The sequence below is a fragment of the Epargyreus clarus genome, unplaced genomic scaffold (genome assembly GCF_041222505.1).
Source record: "Epargyreus clarus isolate Ecla_fem2 unplaced genomic scaffold, WU_Ecla_fem_2.2 ptg000017l, whole genome shotgun sequence".
NCBI lineage: Eukaryota > Metazoa > Arthropoda > Insecta > Lepidoptera > Hesperiidae > Epargyreus > Epargyreus clarus.
Window position 1 is genome coordinate 4,682,077 of NW_027332225.1, and position 23,199 is coordinate 4,705,275.

At 34.8% G+C, this 23,199-nt stretch overlaps 1 protein-coding gene across 1 annotated transcript; it reads left to right on the plus strand.

Annotated features, from left to right (window-relative positions):
- Positions 1–973: 973 nt before the first annotated feature.
- LOC140749076 (zinc finger protein basonuclin-2-like) lies at positions 974–22,875 on the plus strand. The gene is made up of 2 exons (XM_073082093.1): positions 974–1,147; positions 18,992–22,875. Exons 1-2 carry the CDS (start codon positions 1,139–1,141, stop codon positions 22,175–22,177), a joined length of 3,195 nt encoding a protein of 1,064 aa, XP_072938194.1. The 5' UTR covers positions 974–1,138; the 3' UTR covers positions 22,178–22,875.
- Positions 22,876–23,199: the final 324 nt, after the last annotated feature.

Genomic DNA, 23,199 nt, shown 5'->3' on the forward strand with positions numbered 1-23,199 from the left:
TATGCTTAGAACATTGTTAATTATACATTTGAAACCGTAATGGGCTTTAAGATAAACATACTCATTACATAAACATATACAGATTGAAAACTGATTTTTATAAACAAAGTTTTGTTACTAATCGTAGATAAGTATTACATTTGGTTTAGGTATACGCACATATGTGAAAAATTTAAATACTGAACTGAGATTGAATTACGGAAAAATATAAGTAATGCACAAATAAGTATTACATAATATTTGTAAAAATAGAAATACCGTATTAAATATTTACGGAAAGACAAGTAAAGCGCAAAAACGAATTCTTATATGCCATTTATCGTTTTGTACGTTATGTTTCTCTCTGGACACATAAGAAAATACTAAAAACATAATAATTTATCCTTTATACAATACCCATAAAACCTAATTTTCATTATTCATAACCTTTCCTACACCCTACAGCTCTTTATATCTCAAGCAATCCGCACAAAGGGTTAATCTAACCTAGCCTACGTGGCTCTACCCTGAAACATTCGCATTAGTAGCGTCGCGAAATCCGCATCCGCGCTGCTCATCCGCGGTGACACCCCCACCACCGCCCGTCCTGCTCGCACGCCCTGAACGACAACGCGACACACACCCTAAGCACGACAGAAGCGACTCTACCAACACATTGCAAAACCGCCTCTACAGCTCACAGCTTTAAAGCTAGCGCTCTAATCGCGCGACACATTAGACGACATCAGCACTCTAGTTCGACATCGACGTAAGTACTAAAGTTCAATACGATACTGCGTTTTATTGGGAGGAAAATAAGAGCGAGTGTCGAGTGTCGTAACAGCGTTGATGTAAAGACACAGTTTTTAAGTGTCACGTAGTGTAGTCGTCTCTTTTCTCCAGAGTCCTGTCGCATCTGCCCGGCTCCTTTAGCATCCTTCAGCTTGCATGTGTACCCCGCATATCTTTCATCCTGCTCTCCGAAGCCCAGTGTCCGGTCTCGCCGACTGTTAGGCGGTCGTGTTAGCGTATAGATACGAGTCGATACACGAATTCATGTCGTACGTACTTATATCCAAGTGGTTCACGTGAAATGTACTGTGCAGTGACGATTGTGTTTGTTTGTTTGTGTGTAACTGAAAACGTCTAAGGCGCATTCATGATTCAGGTTAGTTTTTTTATTATACTTTTTTAAATATTTCGAACGTGTTTGAATTTTTGGGAAAATAATGGCTGAAAATCAAACTGTAATCTTTTTATCACTAAAATAATGTTTATTGTTTTTAAAATAAGTTGTAAATCTTAAAGTATATTGGTGGCCACCGAAAAGAGATTAAGATAAGTATCACTTAAAATCTGTGTACATTTTTGGACAAAATAATTTTAACAATGAAAAACAAAACAGTCTTTATAATGAAAACCATAAAAGCTTTGTAAACAAAAGCTCTATGGATTATGCAACAACCATTGAGTGACTGGAAATGTGTGGGTGTCAAAATGGATGTTAGAATGGCTTTTTAATTGATATTAGTTATGAATGTATTCATTAGGATTGCGAAAGTGTGCGTAAGATTAATTAATAGAAACAATTAACTCTACCTCAGTATGGGATATAAAGAAATTGCGTGGGCTCTATCAGTTCTATCTTTAAAATACGGCAGCTAGAGCTATAAAATTATTTTTGTGTCTTTTGTCTTTTGATTCTAAACGGCTACTGTAGAGTTATACAATTATCTCTATATCGTTTACACTATAGAGTTAAAGAGATAACCATAAATAGATTTTATAAGTTTTTTGCTATATGTCCAATTGTGATTTTATCAACTTAAAATAAAATTAATTAATATACATTGATTTTGAATTAAACTAGAAATGTATACAAGAGTTTACTCTCTCGCTTTCTGATAGCTTTCTAAAACATGTGTAGAGTCGCTTAAATCTTATTTACTATAGTTTTACTTATTACGACTATCAATAACTGTGATATTAAATAAATCAGTAGAAGTTTTTTAAATATAAATGTATTTTAAGAGTTTCCATTAATTTATTGGATAAGACTGGAAGACCAATCATTTGAACAGTTCTTGTTTTAACTCCCTTACATATACCTCTCTCATAGATATTGTATCGTTTGATATCTACAAAATATTTTTTTTTACTCTAGAATACTCGTCTATTTATAATTATTAGTTATTGTTCCATTACACGTTTAGAATGTCGTTGAAGATCATTTAATTCTCAAATTCTCGTTACATTGTCATTATTTTATTACACTTTTGGACATAGGTTTACTTATATATTTTTCTACTAAATCTTTAGAATATAACTCTAGTTAGTTATTCTTTTACTATACATTTGAAATACAAGAACAGTTAATAAGTTTTACTACAGAATTAAATCAGAAGTTTTTAGTGAGTTACCTATACTTCCAGTTCTGCACAGTATCAACTTATAAGACGATGAGTTCGTGCGTCTCCGTACTTTTTACAAGTTGATGTAAAACAGAATTCGGTCTACTGATGGATGCGTAAACATCGGTAGGTTTAATGTGAATCCGATAAGATGTTTAGCATTGCTCTCGACCATATGTTCTCGGAGTTAATGGAAAAATATAGCCGTGAATCATGAGGCCTGAAAAATGCTGAGCGTCTTTGCGTGTCCTTTGAAATGGTGGAATATTGCCCGATATTCATAATCATTGTATGTTGCCTACCAGACATGGAATATTAAAAATTGTTAATAGGCAGAAATTATAGAATGTCACTTGATAACAAAACGTTGGATAGATTGATTATTATAAATAATAATAATGTAAACTTATTATAACGTTTAGTTAGTGCAACGTTACAACTTTAGACTTTTAGTAATAAGTTTCAGATCAAAACTTATTACAGCATATAGACTGATTTTCATGTGAATATCCTAATTAGAAATAAAACCTTTGTTTAGAATCCGTAAAAAATTAGGTACATTGAGCACATACTTGTGTACACTGATTTATTAACTATCGTAAAGCACCTACAAATGAGAATACAACTGAAATATATTCACCGCCGAATTTGTACACTTATAACCATCATCAATAGAAAATAAGTTTTAGCTAAGTTCGATGGATATGTTTTATTCCCTTATGACTTACTTAAAATACTTTATTTGGGTTCAGATCTAATATATGGGTTAATAATCGTCAATTAATTTCTTATTCACCTTAGGTGTAACAGCAGTGTTAGGCACTGCTGTGTTCCGTTTTGAAGGGTGTGGTAAGGGAGACATACTTTTTCGAGGCGTTCCAGCTTAGTTCTCAGGGGTAGCGGCGCATCTGTGGCTGACCTCAGGTAGGAATATCTAATCCCATCTGGGGTTGATTACAGATGTCCATGGGCGGCAGTAGCCACTTATCATCAGGTGTACTGCATGCTCGTCTGCTACTTCTATATTATAAAAAAAAGGTTTTCTTGTAAACTTATCTTGTGCTCAAACCAAAATCCCGAGATTTTACCTATAGAGACTTAGATATACTTACTCCAGTCTACAAGATAAAACCAAGTGTTTCAAGTGGCGTTATATCTGAAGAGTTAGGCACGAACAACCTGCTTCTGAAGCCTAACGCCTCGCGTGACGTCACGCCGGCCTCGGGCGATGCAACCGACGTTGCTCTTAACATGGATGGAATAGGAATATGTTGCTTAATATTAGCTTGCTTGTTGGTTTGGTCGTGTGTTAGTTGAGATATAAACAGATTTGATGTAATAAGCCTAATGCGGGTTTTAGGCAAGTTTTTGGGGCAAACGTAACCTAGTAAAGTCTATAAACTTTATGTAGGTAGGTTTCACACCTATAAGTTTCATTTGAACAGCCTTAAATAGAAATCAGGTCCTTTTAAATATTGTGATGTGGTAATATTAAGGTAAATTGATATATGATTTTAGAATATGGTGGGTATATGGAAATTAAAATAAAAACTAAACTCATAGTTCTACCACTTTGTAATCTTTGAATTCCGTAAGTTACTGTTAATAAAATAAAGGCTTTATATAAACATCTTGTTAAACATAAATAGGTAACTACTGAATATAGGTACAACAAAAACTATAAAGAATTAATAAAAAACATATTTTAATATGGTATAACATGCAACCTAGCCTACCTATGAGCAATATCTTATTTCGATTTCCGACTAGTACAACTCCATAAACGGAAAAAATCTTTATCTTTTACCTACCTATTATTTTGGTCTCAGTTCTTCGCTAATCAGATAAACCTGTGTATTTAGCTTATTATTATGAACACTAGAGTTTTTGCAATGCTAGTTTCAATAGTTTGCTTTAAGACGACTAAATTCTAAATACAATATTATCACAACCTGTTAACGATAGGTCATTATGTAGATAGTAGATATAGGTATTGCAACTGACTATTTCTTACTACAAAAAGTATAGATAAGTGATTTTAACTTTTCCATTGACTATTTGACTATTTAAATAAATATTTTTATTTGATTTGATTCGCTCGGAATTTTCCGTAGTGCAGTTTTATATTAAGTACTTTAGAAAAATATGCGTGTTAAGATAATACAAGATTGACTTTGTATTTTTTATTTATTCATTCATTTATAGTACTTAAATAAGTCCATCTATTATCTATTAGTTATCTATCTTTGATGTGGTTTTAGCAACTGACTTCGTACACTTAAAGTCGGTAAATTACTACATAGTACTTAATTATTACAGTAAAGTTGATTGATTGTACCTAAATAACAATATACTATGAACTATAATATCCTTGTCAACTTTGAAATTGTATTCTATTAACAGTAAAATTTTAACTTTTATTTGCAAAACGAGAATGTTTAATTTGTATTACAATTTTCGAATTGCTTCCGGTATCAATGCAATATTGCGAGCCGCGGGCTATGTTGCCTTACATCTGTATTATGAAAAGTAAATTATCCATTTGTACTACATTTTTTCAAAACTAAATGCATTTTTGAAATTACGCATTTAAAACAGTCATATGTATTTCGAAGTATTAACATATTTACTTTTTAGAATAATCTACGATATTTTTATAATTTCCTAGTTAACCGCATTGAGAGTCAGAGTTTGAATATGAAGTGGCAACGAAAACATTGTTTCTCAACAAGCTTTTATTTTAAATGGCCCATGCAATAAAATTTTAAAAAATAAAAAAATCTATCTATATTTCTATTCGAAAGTTCTAAGTTATCCCCGCACAAGCATGCTCTATTGTGGGTCCCAAAGACTCACGCTATGATAAGTAAAAATGTACACACTCAAAATCAGAAAAGATATTATAATTTCATATCTAATCGACCGTGGATCGAATTTGTATCCCTTTTTAAAACAAACCGTCATACCAACCGCATGAACCACACAATTATCAACTCGTTGACTATGTATTAATTTATTATCTTCAAGCACTACAAAGTTTACCTGCTCATAGGTACGTCTATCGTTTCACAATCCAAAATTACCTAACTATATAATAATCAGGAACAACACTGTATTTAGATATCACTTTTGCCTAGCTTACCTCGCCAGTAATGCCCAGGTAACCCCAGATATTACTGAGGTGGCTTATAGAAATAAATCGACCGTCATCAGCGAAATGCATAGTTTGCCGCGGCGGCCATTAGGCAAATTATTTTTCCTGGCCACGCCGCTCTTGTGTGCTTTAAAATTTCCACCAAGACATGCCCGCAACGCGCTTTCATCTTTTATATAACGTGAATGGACATCGAGATATAGATTGTAAGACTAATGCTCGGTATTAATAAAAATCTTAACCCATTTCTACAATGGAAATGTTGGTCCATTTTTCGAGCAGTATTAATGAGCAGCGTGCAGATTGAAAATGCAATCTTGCCAAGTAACCTTTGGGATATTGTACCTACTAGGAATAATTTTGGACGTAATAAGCGACACTTAAAAGTATCGACTAAGTGATAATTAGGCTAATATTGAAATATTCCTACATTATCAGGCCTTCTTTGTTTAACGTCACGTAATTTTTTTCACTTTGTTGATTTCATGTAGGTATTTTAAAGGTGGTAGAACTCTTTGTGGTTCGACTCCGGCGGCACCACCGCCACACCTATTTCTGCCTAATAACAGCAGTGTTAGGCGCTGCTGTGTTCCGGTTTGAAGGGTGTGGTAAGGGAGACTTACTTTTTCGAGGTGTTCCAGCTTAGTCCTCAGGGGTAGCGGCGCATTTGTGGCCGACCTCAGATAGGAATATCTAATCCTATCTGGGGTTGATTACAGATGTCCATGGGCGGCAGTAGCCACATACCATCAGGTGGACTGCATGCCCGTCTGCTGCTCCTATATTATACAAAAAAGGTAGAAAACTTATGTGTCCATTTAAATGGATGTTTAGCGACGTTATAAAATCAAATTTAAGATAAATAAATAATATATTAAACGCACTTTTTATACTTTTTGGAATTGTACTGACCATTAAGTTTACAATTATTACTACCCACTCAAAAATGTAAAATTAAAATGTAAATAACGCTTACATTTTGTACTGTGTTGGTCCATACGCTATTATTTACAGCTAATCTGATCATAATTACAGGTTTTTAATAATGTTGCTTGGACCATGAAGGCTGGTGTTATAAGAAACAGCAAGGCTTTTGCAATTAGGAATGTGACACCAAACGTGTCATTAGACCTAATTGCATAGGTAGTTAAACATTGTAAAATCTTGCTGCTGATAAAAACAAAATATGGCCTACTTTGTTTTAGCGTTAGAAGCATACTTTTCAGTGCATTTTTACACGCTTTATATTAACTTCACTTGTATGTTTGTCAGTGAGTAACTCCGTTTTTCAGTAGAAAGAGATCAACATACATCTTATCTTACCCTGTATGTATGAAAGAATGAAATAGAATACTTTTCTACTTTTTAGCTGATTTTATCATAAAAGCGTGTTTTTTTTAGTTATTTGAACTATATTTATTATACGAAAGAGCTTCCATATCCATATGAGAAAAATCTACGTTATTCCTTATAAATTACGTGATTCGGCCGCACCTTATAGGTATCTCGTAACCTACCGATTTACGTTGTGCATTATCTTTACCTAAGCCAGAGTTAGTTTCACTTGAGACTATTTCATGAAACTCTTTGTAATTTAACTGAGACGTGATTACTGCTTCACCTGACCAATTTAAACCAGAACACGATAGCGTACATTTCCTCTCTACAGATGACTAGAAATAATAAAGTAAGGTAAAAATAGATGAAGCGACTACGCCTCCGCACTCGAATAAGAGGAAAGGAACCACTTCTAATACTTAGTACCTATGTAGGTAGTCCGCGCTAAACTGCTAGTCCGCTCTGAAGTTGTTGCGAGCATGTGTAGTCATACAATTTGCTATGGCGACGCGATTCATTTCTATATTCAGAGCGGACCAGTTTTACGCGGACTATATCTACCTATGTGTTGTAAATCACGCAAGAGTATGAATATGCCTTATTTTTAAAAATATTGAAATAGAAAATATGCAATCAGTATATTGAATGGTAGCCTGGTTACAATTTCTTATAAAACAGGGGTTTTCTCTGAAGGTGATCAGCGTTGTTGAAAGCGTGGCTTTCCTAAGAACTAAGATGGTTATCTCATATCTAAGTTAGCCGGCATTAACACCCTTCCACCGAAACGCAAGAACTGCTTCACGCTAGAAGCTTTGAAGGTGGTAGAACCCTTTTTGGTTCGACTCCGGCGGCACCACCGCAACACCTATTTCTGCCTTATAACAGCAGTGTTAAGCTCTGCTGTGTTCTGGTCTGACGGGGTGTGGTAAGGGAGACCTAATTTTCGAGGCGTTCTAGCTTAGTCCTCAAGGATAGCGGCGCGTCTGTGACCGACCTCAGATAGGAATATCTAATCCTATCTGGGGTTGATTATAGATGTCCATGGGCGGCAGTAGTCACTTACCATCAGGATTGCAAGCTCGTCTGCTACTTCTATATTATAAAAAAGTAGGTATGGCAATGGTACCGTCCCAGTCGTACTTAACTGGTTCCACCACCAACTTTACTAGTAAAATTTTATATGATAAGGCCTGATTTTAAACTTGGATCATATGTTACTAAAGTAGGTAGGTACTAGGTATATAGTAACTACAGTTGAACTTTATCCAGGCAAACTACCAATCTGGCTCTGATTTCAAGTTCGATAACCGAAGGTCAGAGGCCAAGGTTACTGCCATACAAGGTCACTTTTAGGCTTGATTAAGAGTAATGAAGTTAAATTTTGAATTAATTATGTAATACTACGTAACTACTTAGCTTACTAAGTACCTACGGAATTAATATGATTTTTTTATGCTGGTAAAGCATTTTTTTTAGAATATACATTGTTGAATGAAATTACCTTCATAAATCTAAAGATATGTACCTAATGTAAATATTTATTCAAAAATATTACTTATAATATCCAAAAGATATTTTGGGACTTGCTCGTCAGTAGCGTCAACCTGTAACGCCATCTAGCGCCAAATTTGGAAACCCTTTTTGTTATGTATGTAGGAAGAGAGTTAACTTGAAATTTATTGATGTGTAGGTATAATTCAACATTATAAAAATATACACTATATTTTTAGGCACCTATTATAGGCAGGTATACCTAATTATGATACTAATATTAATAATGGTCATAATTTTCTGAGGCATACCAGCTTAGTTCCAGAGTTACCGACGCATCTGAGACCGACGTCAGGTAGGAATCTAATCTTGTCTGGGATTGATTCCAGATGTCCAATCACTTAACATCAGATGGATAGCATACTCGTTCGCTACTTCTACTTTTATTTATACGTTTATTTTTAAGTTAAAAAGTTTTTATTTTCAAGACATGTTACAATAATAATTACAATAAAACCGTAATAATAATTAAAATAATATAAAAAAGAAAATCAAATAATATAACCAAATCAATAAAATATAAAAAATATGTTTTAAATTAAATATAAAAAGCTACATCTAAATTGCAGTCCCTGGGATGAGTTCCCAGAATGCTGGCAACATTCCCTCGTTGGATAGTGAGGCTGCCAGAGGTATAAAAGAGGTTTATACGTTTGCTACTAAGTATTATACTAGAGTGCAAAATACAAACAAACACATACCTATCAACATTTAGGTATCTGTCTGGCCGGCGATCGAACCCGGAAACTTCTGCAGATCAGCCCTTTACGGTGACCGCTCCTCGTTTATAGAAAATATCATATTAATTTCTCTTTTATTTTGCTATAAGGTTTCAATAAGTTAAGTTATCCAACGCAACAAGGCGCTAACGAACGCATTGAAGTAATAACCGCAATGATGCGCCTACGCACCATCGGTTTATATGGAGCATCATGTATTCAATATGGTTTATTTGTAACAGACTTTATAAAGATAGATTTTTTAAAAGTATTTTCTTTCCTGATAAAATAGATTAGTAAAGATACTTCGCCGCCTTGAAATTGAATGAAGCCAAGCCAAACAGCTTATTAGTAAGTTCTTTTTTTGAAATATTGACAAATAAAAACATTTTTAGAGAAAATTTCCGAATAAATAACTAATACTGCGTAATTTACATAATAAATAAATAATTATTTAAAATATTTTAGGGACATTTTAGCACGGAGACGTGGCAAAACTTTTTTACGCAACTATTTCAATTTTCAAAACTGGGTACATTTTCTTGTTAGGAGTGAGTAATCTTTACTAGTCTATGCCTGATAAATAAATGATATTCATAGGATACTATTGTTTCTCAAATACATTTTGGGGTCTTTGTTTTTGGTCTCTGTGCCCTTACCATGAGTTTTCAAAACATCCCACAATTTTACGTTACGTTTACTCAATCCAATATTCTGTTCCGTTAGCTTCAGTAGACTGAGTAAACGTAACAATAAGTAGGTAAGTGCTCAAGTCTTTCTGCCTGCCTCACATGTTCGCAAAAAAGAAAGACAAAACATAAAGCGCCATTTTGTCAATTTAGCCATTAAATGTTACGCACTGACACTATAGTTCAGATACAATCCGCTAGGGGCGCTGATTGGAAATAGTATAGGCAAATACGTAAACAAATTCCAAAACAGTCATATTTGTCAAAACGTAAAAACTCATGGTAAGCTTGTACACAAAGCCAATCACAGATGCGGTGCTACTCTATTTGGAATATTTAGTCGCTTTAAAATACTCAGCCGGCATCTACAGACTTCTGCCAAAATGCAGAAGTGCGTCACACAAAAAAATATGGCGGTCGTACCTTCCTCCCCAATCGATTCATACTGGTTCTTTTATACGTAGGTACATCAATTTTATAAATCATCTTGTATAAGTATTTAATAATTTTATTATATCCAATATCGCTTATATATTAAATCAAGCACCAAATTGTAATTGCTTTATTGATCTTCAACTGATGAATGAGTTTCATCTGACCCAATTTATGGTGAAATACATGACCATTTCCATGTTGAATTGCACCAATAAGTTAGCCAATGTACATAGCGCTAACGAACCAGGGAACCCTAATGCCATCGCCTACGCATGAATTGATATGGTTATATGGACACCATCGGTTTACAACGCCTTGTTAATCAGGTTCTATCAATTTATATATTACCTATACTCGTAAAACTGTTAAGATCAATGTTTTAGATATTACCGATGTATTAATAATTAATTATTTGAATAAACTTTTCTTAAAAATCAGCAATACTTACTTAAAAATATATTTAAAATATTAGTCCCAATTACTGTTAAATAAAAATTAAAGAGAAAAATTAAATAAAGAATAACTATCTAGGTACTCATCTATCTACAGTTTTCCATGACTATGATTCACGGAACTTTGTCGAAATTTCTATCAGCCTTTGAAGTCCACTATTGGTGATAACTCTTTACTATTTTGGCTGTTTTGAATAGTTGCAGTTTCCGTGCCTATTTTTGCGTTAATAGGTATTGGTGGCGGTAGATAAAAAAATATGCATGGATTTCTTAATTCCTATCTAATGAATCCAGTCCTTTATACTCCGCGTACGGCATCCACCACGAGAAATCCACATCCAAACGCCAATCGAGCAACACACCACACAGCGCAAACGAATCGACTCGAGAATCGATTGTAAGCACACCGATTCCATTAAAAATTGACACGTAATAAAATAAGTACCAACAGAATATAACGTTAAACCGCCAAAATTGGGCACCACCTGCAATAAACACCGAACAATCGATCAGTCAACATACCAATTAATCATCCCAAAGTTCCGAATGACAGACCCCGCCCGTGATGGTATCGTCGCGCGCATAAATTGCAGTCCGGCGCAAAATTATAAAATCATAAATTGCGTCTCGGCGCAAAATTATAAAATCATAATCGCGGCGCAAAATTATAATTGCCCCGCGAAATTATTAGGTGCAAAGTTATTTTATAGCTGGCGGGCTCCGAGCAAACGGCTTTGCGGGCTATCTGATGTACTGTCCTGTCAGGGTAAGTGATGCACCGAGTGATAGAAGTTAGTTTTGTTGCGCTTTCATTGAATTATGGCGGTGAGTGTACTTCGATAGGTTTCCTGCTCGAATTAATTTTTATTAATTTGTCATAACGCTCAGTTTTCTTTTAAGTAGCTATAATTTCTAGATATTCATAATAACGGAGCTGCTTACTTCTGAGTAGATTCAAATGCGTAATAAATTATAAGTACCAATATTTTATTCTAATGATATGCAGGTGGTAGTAGGATGACTAGTCGTAAATAATTATAATTGTAGTTGTAATTATTATGTATGGACTTACTGAAGTTTTTATTTGACGTCGATAAGTTAGAATATAAATATTTCAAACAAAATATGTTTAAAGTAGCTGTATATTAACTTTTATTTTTGAAGTTTAACATTATTTCACACTATTTAATAATATGTACCTATCACAGAACTTTAAGTAACTACTAATAGGAAAATAAGTCAAAAATACCGAAAGCAGATGTTACCGCCATAGAGTTGTTTTAAAACACATTTTATCTCTAACGAACCAAATGTCATTGTGCACAACAAAACTATTCGCGAAACTCATAATTGTTTACAGAAATATTATTTTCAAAACATATTTTCAGCTATTATTTCTTATCAGGTGGGCAATAACATCTTTTATGGCCCCCTTATCTAAGTGTCTCACATACGGACATCAAAGCGGCCGACCCTTTGCAGTAAGGGTTGTAAATTTTAGGGGTAACTTTACCTTTGTCCAATTCGTCCTTTTCAAAGAAACGCTTAAAAGGTTAAAAATATTTCAAAAGGACACGTTCAGGTTTTGCAAAAATTTTAAAAAGTGTGTGCGGACTTTTATTGCGTCTTTTTGTAAAAGTAGTAGGTAACCATATAAGAAAAGTAATATAAAGATGTTTTTGGAAACTGGTTTTTTCTTTTGGTTTTTAGTTTTGGTTATTTTTATTAGGAATAATTTCGCAATACCGCCAGTGTACAAACAATTCCGTTTAAAAAGTAGCTTGTGCTAGGAACTCCTACAATTGCCACTTGTTATTCTATCCCTTAAAATAAATTTAACCCTATAAGGCATAACCCGAACAAATAAGGAATATTTAATTACAAAAGTAAACACATCATCTGGCAAATTATATTTGTATTACTTTAATTACTATGATTAATATAGAGCATAATTAATATAATTATTCAACATTTAATTTATAGTAATACAAGCATTAAAATCACCGTTATAGCTTATATTCTTCCGTTATTAGAAATTATTCAATCCGTTAAAAACATGTTTGTATTTCTGATAATGATATTTTCTATTCTTAAAATTTTCATATTCCTTGGTGTTTTATTTTAAATCCTTTTATGCTTTAGTATTTTAAATCTCATTAACACATAATTTTAAAATTCGAATGAAAAGAAATTGTAGAACCCCGAAAATATTAAATTATACCTATATTTACATGTTACATGTACCTACCTACATTTTATTTACTTTCTTACATCAGAAAAAATATTTAATAATAAGAGCAAATCCCATCTTAACCACAGGCACAAAGAGAGCAAAAGAGATGGGGGTACTAATTATCGTAGCGTTATTCCGTGCGCACGCGCAGGCGGCCTCATTAAGCAGGTAGGCTCTATTGTCCCTAATGAGTCAAGGGTCACTCTCACCCCCACCCTTACGTCGGTAAAATCTGTGATTTCGCAAGTGTCACCCTCAGTCCTCAGTTAGTCCACAGTCGGGGAAGTTGAAACTTAAAATTTGCAAGTTCGCTAAGTTAAGTCGACTAAGTTAGTCTCAGTGCAAAGTGTAGTGTATAAGCAGCTTAATCTCTTAATCCTAAGACTTAGACTAATCTGTTACTATTAGTTAATCTTACTTATAAGTTCAAAGTTGTGTGATATTCCGGTTTAATCTTTTTGAACTTTAAATATGAACTGGATGTTAAAACTGTGACTATAAAAGATTATAGAGTTTAGTGACCAAAATGTGTGAAAATATGGATGATAATTTGTGGAAACTGACGCAATTTGTCAAGCGTTGGTGGGAAGATGATTATTACAAGGTAATTAAATCATAGGTTGTTTATAAACATGTACAGCGATAGTTAGGAATCCCGACTTCCTCTGCGGAAGATCCGGCTTAGAAGCGTCTTGACTACGTTATTTTTAGTAATGTTCCTATTTATTTAAAATTAAATCTATTTATAATTTTCTTTAATGGTAAAAAAAGCATATCAAGAACACTTCGTAACTTTAGTATAGGTACTAGATAGGTAAATAGGTTTATGTATTTTCTATAAAATCCTTTAAGAAGTTTCTTTTAGGCCCGGTTAGGTAAAAACAGTTACAGCTTAGTTCCTAAACCTTCTAATTTTTCATTCAGTAATTATCAGACGAACAATTTTAATAATTTTTGATGCGATGGCACCAACAAGCTTTCTTATTGTGCATGATATTAAGTAGGCATTAGAACTCTTGTATACCCAAATGGGTGCCATTTTATTAAAACCTTAGATGTCATAACAAATCACATCAAACACGAGTAAAACCACCAGCGAAAGGTTAGCTAAGAATACTTAATTCAGTTTTTGTCGAAGACAATTTCGTCTCTATCAAGATGGCTGCCAAAGCACACACTATTATTACGGGGACACCGTAATCTGTCCACGGCCATTATCAGTTTTGATACAATTTAGATTCCACATGAAATTATCCACTTGCGACGATCGATTGGGTTGAAACGATTGCGTTTAATGTGTTTATGTCAAAATACGTAAATTAATGTAGGTATGCGCAATTTAAATATTAAAATGTAATAGCGTGAAAATGCAACAAATGTTCAAGTAATAATAATAGGACACGTAATAGTGTTTACATCTTAATTACACCTAGATTGGCTATTTATTTGCAATAACAACTAAGTACACATTATTATTATTACTAAACTACAAAAATATGTTGGCACGATTTTTCTACTTGATTTGATTTCGGCTCATTTATTACCAAAAGATAATAGTATTAACAATAAATTGCGCAAAAAATCTTGTCAATGTGTTAAAACCTATAAAAATAATCTTTATCAAGAGAAGCTATGTCTCCAATACGAAGTTTGACATAAAATTATTCCACATGACGGGCTTAAGCCGATCGGTTGGTTTAATACACGTAATGATATAGTTGGACAAGTATGGTGCGTCATGGCTTATCTTAATCTCTGCTTACAGCGCCTCGTGGCGTTATGGGGTTTGTAATTGGATAACGTTAAGGTCAAGTATCTGATTTAGGCGTTAAACCGCGAAAGGATGGTATTTTGGAGGATATCATTGTGATGTTGTATTGTAACTGTGGTAGAAAGAATATGTAGCCGATACAACTTATTTCTAGTGTGAAGTTCTTGCGTTCGGTAGAAGGGTGTGGATGTCGGCTAACTTACATGTGATGAACATTTTAATATTCAGAACTGGCAAGGTATCAGTTGTTGGCTTTAGGTGGAACAGCGGTTAAAAATAGGGTAGGAGCAATGGACACTTACTAACAAGTGTCTGCTAGTTTGCTAGATAATAAAAGAAACTACAAATGTCTTGTTTGATATACGTTAGGTATCTACCTATAATTGCTAATTTACACTTAGAAGGACCAGAAATTACGCACTCTACCTAGTCTGAAATCAGATGCTTTAAACACCTAACGAGTAGCACGCTAAGTAAATTTATTCATATCTAGAATATTGTACACTACGCATGGAAAAATTACTTATGACATACTTTCCAAAAAACTACGATTTAAATAAATAAACCCGTTATTTTGATACCTATTGCAATCCAGTGTGAATTGACAGGCAACGGAAAACCGAAAAACAACATTTTTGCACGGCAATATTGACTCAGATCAAACAATAACTAGATGACACACATCACTCCAAACTTTCTCCGCTGATTCACGAGTCGGTGATTGAATTGATACATACTAGCGCCGCCCGCCCACGCTCGCTATTGTTAAACGAACGACAAATATTGGTATACGAATACATCGTGTTAGCGTGGCTTTGTTGTGGAATTGATGGCAAAATTGACAAACATTTGGCGACATATAGCGAATTATTTGAGTTGGTACACACAGTTGTTCTAGTGAACATTATGTCAATTCCAAAATGATACAATTTCCTCTTTAAGTCTAAATTACTAATTATATAAGATAAATCCAAAAAATACATTTTTAACAAGTATCTACTATTAAGTACATTTGTAATAAAAAAAATGTATCTTATCAATTTAAAGTTAGTTTAGAGTTCCCAAAATCAAACATTTATTGCTACTTTTGAAAGCATTAAGTACCTAACACCTCGTAGTTAACTTTGATAGTTTGATACCAGAAAATATCAACGTTACACTGTTATTGAGATTAGTAGGTTTGACGATTGTACTAACACGGGCAAACTACAAAGAACGCTATCATATTTCCCACTCAGAAATAATTAAATATAAATTTCAATTCTTTTCATTTTACAACAAACAAAAAAGTACAACATACTATCATCAGTATGATTAGGTACATGAGACTTAAGCTTTCAGAAAAACCAAATGAACTATTGCGTAGACTTAAAACTAAAACTTAAACTACATCTCATCTTTAAAAATAGCGTAGATACTTACTTTTTCATGGAATTTAAATGGAATTGTCGATCTTAACTAAGATTTCCCATAAGAAAGAGTCGCGGGCACTCTTTAAAGCGGTCATTACGCAAAATGGCAATGCATTTTGCGCTTCGCCGCACAACCTGTTTGCTTACTTCATGTATCATGCCTGAACAATATGGCATGTCACGACAGCCGGCGAAAAACGATCACCGCGACTGTACATTTTTTAGGGTTCCGTACCTTACGAGTAAAAACGGAACCCTATTACTAAGACTCCTGTGTCCGTCGCGTCTGTCGTGGCTCTATCTCCTGAACCGTAATAGATAGACGTGAATTTTTTACTAAGTATGTATAACGGTGACCGCTATAACAACAGATATACTAAAAAAAAACTTCAAGAAAATGGGGGCCAATCCATACAAGAAAACGCCATTTTTTGCCGTTTTTCGCTTTATCTATTGAACCGTAATGTGTAGACAGTAAAAATTTTGACAATGCTTTTACTTCAACGGCTGCTATGATAACAGATACTAATAATAAAAAGTAAATTGGTGGGACGGTACCCTCCATGGCGAGTTCGATTCATACTTGTCCAATTTTTAAAACTAAAGCAGTTTAACGTGAGTTAATCTCGACCTTACTGTACCCACTTGGGATATGAATTACGCTGCTATATAAAACTTTATGAAATATGTGCGCTTGCTTGGTAGGCGTGGGTCAAATGGACATACAATGTTGGCGAAAACAGTTCTTATTTTTATATATGATACGGTGTATGGGTATTTGTGGGTCGTTCACCTCGGCTTAAGCCGCGACTGGCCGATTTTTTGTGGCTTTGTTTTTTACTTACGTCAACTGTTGACAATCCGAGACGCCACATGTTTGTACCGGTCATTAGGATTAAATTTTACACTCGACTTGAACTTATATTTAATTATTATGCCACTAGCTGTCTAAGTGCAAAATAATGTATGTATAATTTAAAGTAATAACTTACTGTACTGTAAAAAAACTTGATTAAAATAGAGGCCAAAAACAAAGTAAATTGTAAGCAAATAAAATAACCATCTTACAAACACGAGATTAACTCGTAACATTTGGTGATACACTAATGCAAGAAAAAACAAATGATAAACAATTGGACAATTTAAGAATATAAACGACAAAATAATGGGACGACAAGCGGCCTTATAATCACTATAAACGAATACCATTACAGAAATGATATCTTCCATAACCCGAACGTCATTTGAATTAAACCCAATTTAGGATCGATTACGGCTCTATAATCAGAAAAAATAGAAAAAACAAGTATAGTATGCAACAGACGTATACTTTCCTTAAACGTCACTTTATTATCCAACGTTTATCCATTTCGTGGCATTAGGAAAGAATGTCTTGGTTATAATTGGGTGTTTCACCAAATTGCCCCCGACGCGCCGGCGCGACCAAACGACAATTTAATTTTCCAAGGAAACGATAATGATACGGCAACCCCATCGGTTACACGGCATAATCGAGTGACAAACGTTTTTAAAAGGCGACAATCAAGGCGCACGAAAGGAAGCCCGGTGACACTGGCGGTTTAACTTTGATTTAACTACGCGTAACGCTCGTTTTTTAATATTCAATCTATAATGTTTTTCTACCAAATATCGACGCTGACAATACTAAAGATTGTCGAATTGTCGATTGTCGAACTTGGTCAGACTGATTATTAATAACGGGCGGATAGAGACTAGTCGATACCAACTGTGATTTGTATTACTATTAATTTTCATGAATTATTAAGTTATTAATTACCACAATGTTTAATATAGAATTCTTATAGTACTCATATAAAAAATCTAACTAAAACTACCGACTTGAACTCTGGCATAATCTGACAGCCGGTCAGGTTTGATGTTTTATTAAGTTTAAGGTTAATACACTATCTACAGAGGTCTTTGAAATTAAATATGTTTTTTTTTTTATTTTTATAAGTTTTGAATGTCCTTGTCAGATCACGTTGTCCATAATAATTGTTCATATATTGCTTGTGTATAATAATTGTTAGAATGATTAAAATTAATAAATAAATATTATACCGGTGTAAGTTAAAATTTTATACAACATTTTAAAATATTTGGTAAGATATTATATGAGTTAAAACAAACCTGATACGTACACGAAAAATTACAAAACCATTTAACCATTCAAAACAATGTACTTACCTAACTTTCCTAAAATAGATTTTGTTTAGATATGAATCAAAACAATCCGAATAGTTTCTGGAGTGGCCAAATTAAGTTAAATTTAACTTTGACAACGCGAGCCGGCCCCAAATACTTACCAAATGAATAGTAATTTAGTTTTCGGATTAAATCGTTTCAAACACGCGACACAAACCACTTTTCTATTCCAACTCGACTCGAAACCGTCATTTTACACAATTTTACCCAATTGCTCTCCGTTCTCAGAATTAATTTGATATTAGCCTTTGAAAACGCAAGGTGTGGTTTCGTGTGTACCCAATACTTAGTTTGAAGAACCATTCATAACCCGATAATCTTTTACGATTAGACGGATATGTTTAAATTAATTCCGTCGAATCGAACTTTGATCATTATTTACGACCTATCATTTGCGATCCGAGATGGCTAAACACTAAATGCATTAGCTAAATTAATTTCCTCTCCTTTACATTTTTATTTATCGTCTGATAAGTTATGCAAATTATATTTACTATTTTTACGCTGTCTGACTCAATCTTACATGTACATAATTATTAGTAATGTAAGACTTTCAGACGGGAGAATGGTTGACCATGTTTTACATATGTAAGCTAATTGTGTTTTTTTTTATTGTTTCAGGAGTCGCAATCAACCAGCGCCGAAAGATGGAGTGGTCGTGGCCCAGAGCACAGTTTGGCCTTGCAACAAATACTCAAGCTACAAGAAGCCAGAGCTCTCCACAAAACTTCTCTTCTCCCTATTTACAAGAAGAACGGTCTTCCTTCACCACATGAACAGAACCAAGACTATGAACAAGAAAGAATCGATAAGAAAATGGAGAACTATAACGCGGATATAAGAGCTCTAGAGCAACTGAAACTCGAAGCCGAATTTCGCAGGCTCATGGAAAAGTCTGGGAAAGATGTTCGCAATGACGAATCGTTACGATACTTCCAACACATGATGGAAGCAAAACATAATTTCGATTATCTAAAGAGCATTCAGGAAAAAGAGGCAAGAACTAAAGCTTATGAGGAAATGAACGTCAAAAAAGAAGCAATGTCACCAGAGAACAACCGTTACTCTCCTGAGCACCTGCACTCGCCTCACAGGACATCGTCTGCGGAGGCTTCTCCTAACCACAGCGTCCGCCTATCTACCTCATCCAGTCCTCTTTCCGCTACTAGTCCGATTAATTCGTCACCGTTAAGCAATCTTCAAAACATGCAACCATTTGATTTTCGAAAACATAAAATAAATGAAACATCCAAAGAAGAAAGTCGCAAACAAAATTATAATTTCAATCCTTCAGAAAAGGCAACAATGGACCTAATGCGAAGTCAATTCTTAAACTTTCAATTGCCGACAAGTATGCCAATTCCGCCTATGTCTTCCATGTCGTCTTCTTTCAACCCTTCTGCTGCAATGGTCGCCGCCCTTAGTCAAAACCCAATGGGTCTAGCGTCTCTACAAGCGCTTTTGCCCAAAATGTCATCCAAGCCAGTAGAAGCCAGTGATTATAAATCCGTTAATGGTATTGAAAGAACCCGTTCAGATGACTTAAATAGAGATGAAGAAAATATTCTTAACCTAAGCAAAGACGCTTATATGGAAGCTGCACAAAAAACGAGGGAGATGATGATAGGTAAATGTATAAGCCCACCAAAAAGACAATGGGGAGCATCACAAATGCCATTAAACTTAGGTACACACTTTATAAATCCTGCTACAGGCAAGAAAAGAGTTCAATGCAACGTGTGCTTGAAGACATTTTGTGATAAGGGCGCCTTGAAGATCCATTTTTCAGCGGTGCACCTTCGAGAAATGCACAAATGCACCGTTGAGGGTTGCAGTATGATGTTTAGTTCGAGAAGATCAAGAAACAGGCACAGCGCAAATCCTAATCCAAAATTACATTCACCACACTTAAGACGGAAAATTTCTCCACACGATGGCAGGAGTGCTCAAGTTCATCCTGTGTTAATCTCACCACACGGAGCGGGGTTAAGTATGCCTCCAGTAATTAGTCCGATGCATCCATTTGGCCCATACCCTCTTCTTAATGCTGGACCAAATATGAGACAGTTCCCATCTAATGTACCCCTAGATTATAAAAATAATATGAATGCGAACTTTTCATCATCACCGTTAGACCAGTCACAGATGTTACGGCGGGAATCTAGTTCCGTAGAAAATAAAGACCAAGATGGTCAAGGCGAATCTGATGAAGATGATGGCATAGTGGTGGTTGCAGGCGACGACGATGACGATGAAAACGAACACATAGATACCAGTGATTATTATTCAAATTTAAATAAGTCTTCTGGATCTGTAGATGGCTCAGATACAGACTGTGATCAAAGAAGTGTAAGTGACAATAATGAAATCATTGATCACCGGAAAGAAGATACAACAAGTCCTGAAGTAATGAAGAGAAAAAGGAAAAACCTCAATCCTACGAGACTACAGCATCCTTATAATTCTGCCTTAGATGATTCAGAAAACAGAAATGATCATAATGATGATGAAAGAATACTAGATTTAAAGAGGATAAAATGTGAAGATACCGAAATTAAAAACAGCAACAATGCCCAGGAATCAGTTGAAAATATAAAAATTAAGCAAGAGGCGCCAATTATCAAAGAAGAATCAAATGAAATAGAATACAATGTTCAGGATTTACGGGTAAAGGAAGAACCCACAGAAAAATCAGATTCGAGTAAACCAAGTGATACGTTCCAGACGAATAATGACCAATACTCCTCTGAAAACGCATTAAAACGTCTAGAAAGTTTGTCAAAGGGAGACTTTCCTAGTATTAGTAAAAAGATTGAATCGCTTAACACAATGGGTCCCTACAATCTATCTATGCATGATACCATAGATTTCTCTGACAGGTCACCAGCGTCATCTGTTTCCAGCTATGATTATCCTTCAGATGACGCTCAAAGTCACATTTACGGACACTTCGATAACGGTTTCTTCGTGGTCACTTCAGACGTGCCTATAGATCACGAGAATCCTCTAAAATGTACAGTATGTGAAAAAATATTCCAGAATATGTATATACTTAAAACACACTATCAAAACGCGCATTTAAAATTAATGTACAAATGTAACCATGAAGGTTGTAGAGGTGCTTTCCAGACTAGACGGAGCAGGGACCGTCACTCTGCTAACATCAACTTACACAAAAAGCTCATATCATCAGATGAAACGAGAATATCCAAAGACTCCTCAGTCGGCATCTTGGAGAAAATTCGAGAACAAATTAATCTCATGATAAAATACAATGATGAAGAGCGTGCAGTCCCTTACATAGAATCGCATAAGTATTACCGTGCTGTGGAGACTGACAAACTAAAGAACCAGTTAGGTCAAATGCCCTTCGCGCCCTACCCTCCTCTGCAATTACCTGAGACCTACTTAAACGGTCGGGATATGTTCAATCAGCATCCCTTCCTCTTCGCACCCTTTAGTATGCTGCCCAACTTCCCTCCTTTACCCTTCGGTTTCTTGCCTCCAGGCTTGAACGCATTTGGTTGCAATCAGGCTTACTCTCCTCCTACCAAACTCAACTACTGTATTGAGGACGAGGCGCCACGGCCAAATAAGGATGGATACTATCCATGTCGGGGTTGCAGAGAGTGCTTCAAGGACCTATCCGATCTAAAGACGCATTGTGAAACAGTTCACGCGCATTCACTGCACCGGTGTTCCGTCAGTGGGTGTAATGCGGCGTTCTTCTCCAGAACAAAGAGAAATATTCACAATGAAGCTCATATTACTCGGAGGAATGGACGACTTCATATGAATCCATCGTGACCTTGTTAGGTTAAACCAGTGCTTGATAATTGCATACGGTGTTCCCAGTGCATTTGTGATGACTTAGTATTACCAAATAGTGTAGATTAGTAATAAGGTTGTACACGCCAGTACCTTATATAATTCTCATTGTAGATAATTATTTGGTTTGTACTTTTGTCCGCTTTAAATTAGAACAGTTCTGTATTTACTCAACTGTAACTTAAATAATAATAATTGTAAATAAACTGTATTTCAATCGAACATTTTATTTACTTAGTATTAAAATCTTTGAATTCATGTAATTCTACATTCCATAGTAATATTGTGCAATAAATTGTATATAATAGAACATAATGTACAAAGTTGCAGCTGAATTGTTCATAGGATAGATAGTTTAAGGATTTTAAGTCATGAATAAATAAATTGTAATATTATAATAGCAGCCTCCGTTACGTGATAGAAGCTAAAATGTTTCATAAATTATTTATGATATTGTGAATAAAAGTTAAATCATATCTATCGCTATTTTGGTGCTAACCGACAAAATATCGTTTCGTAATAAGATTAATATAAGCTGAATGTACACGATGTAATATTATTATTATTATTGTTTTTTTTTATAATATAAGGGTAGCAGACGAGCATGCAGTCCACCTTATGGTAAGTGGCTACTGCCGCCCATGGACATCTGTAATCAACCCCCGATAGGATTAGATATTCCTACCTGAGGTCGGCCACAGATGCCCCCTGAGGACTAAGCTGGAACGCCTCGGAAAAGTCTGTCTCCCTTACCACACCCTTTAAACCGGAACACAGCAGCGCCTAACACTGCTGTTATTAGGTAGAAATAGGTGTGGCGGTGGTGCCGCCGGAGTGGAACCACAAAGGGTTCTACCACCTTCGAATTATTTATTTATCAATCAATAATCAAACCTATTCGTATTTGATCTCGTCTCTTAATATTTCTTTACTTAATAAAACTGGCTTATAAATATACTAGTTGTGATGATCAAAATATTGCTCCGTGTATAGTCAGCTTT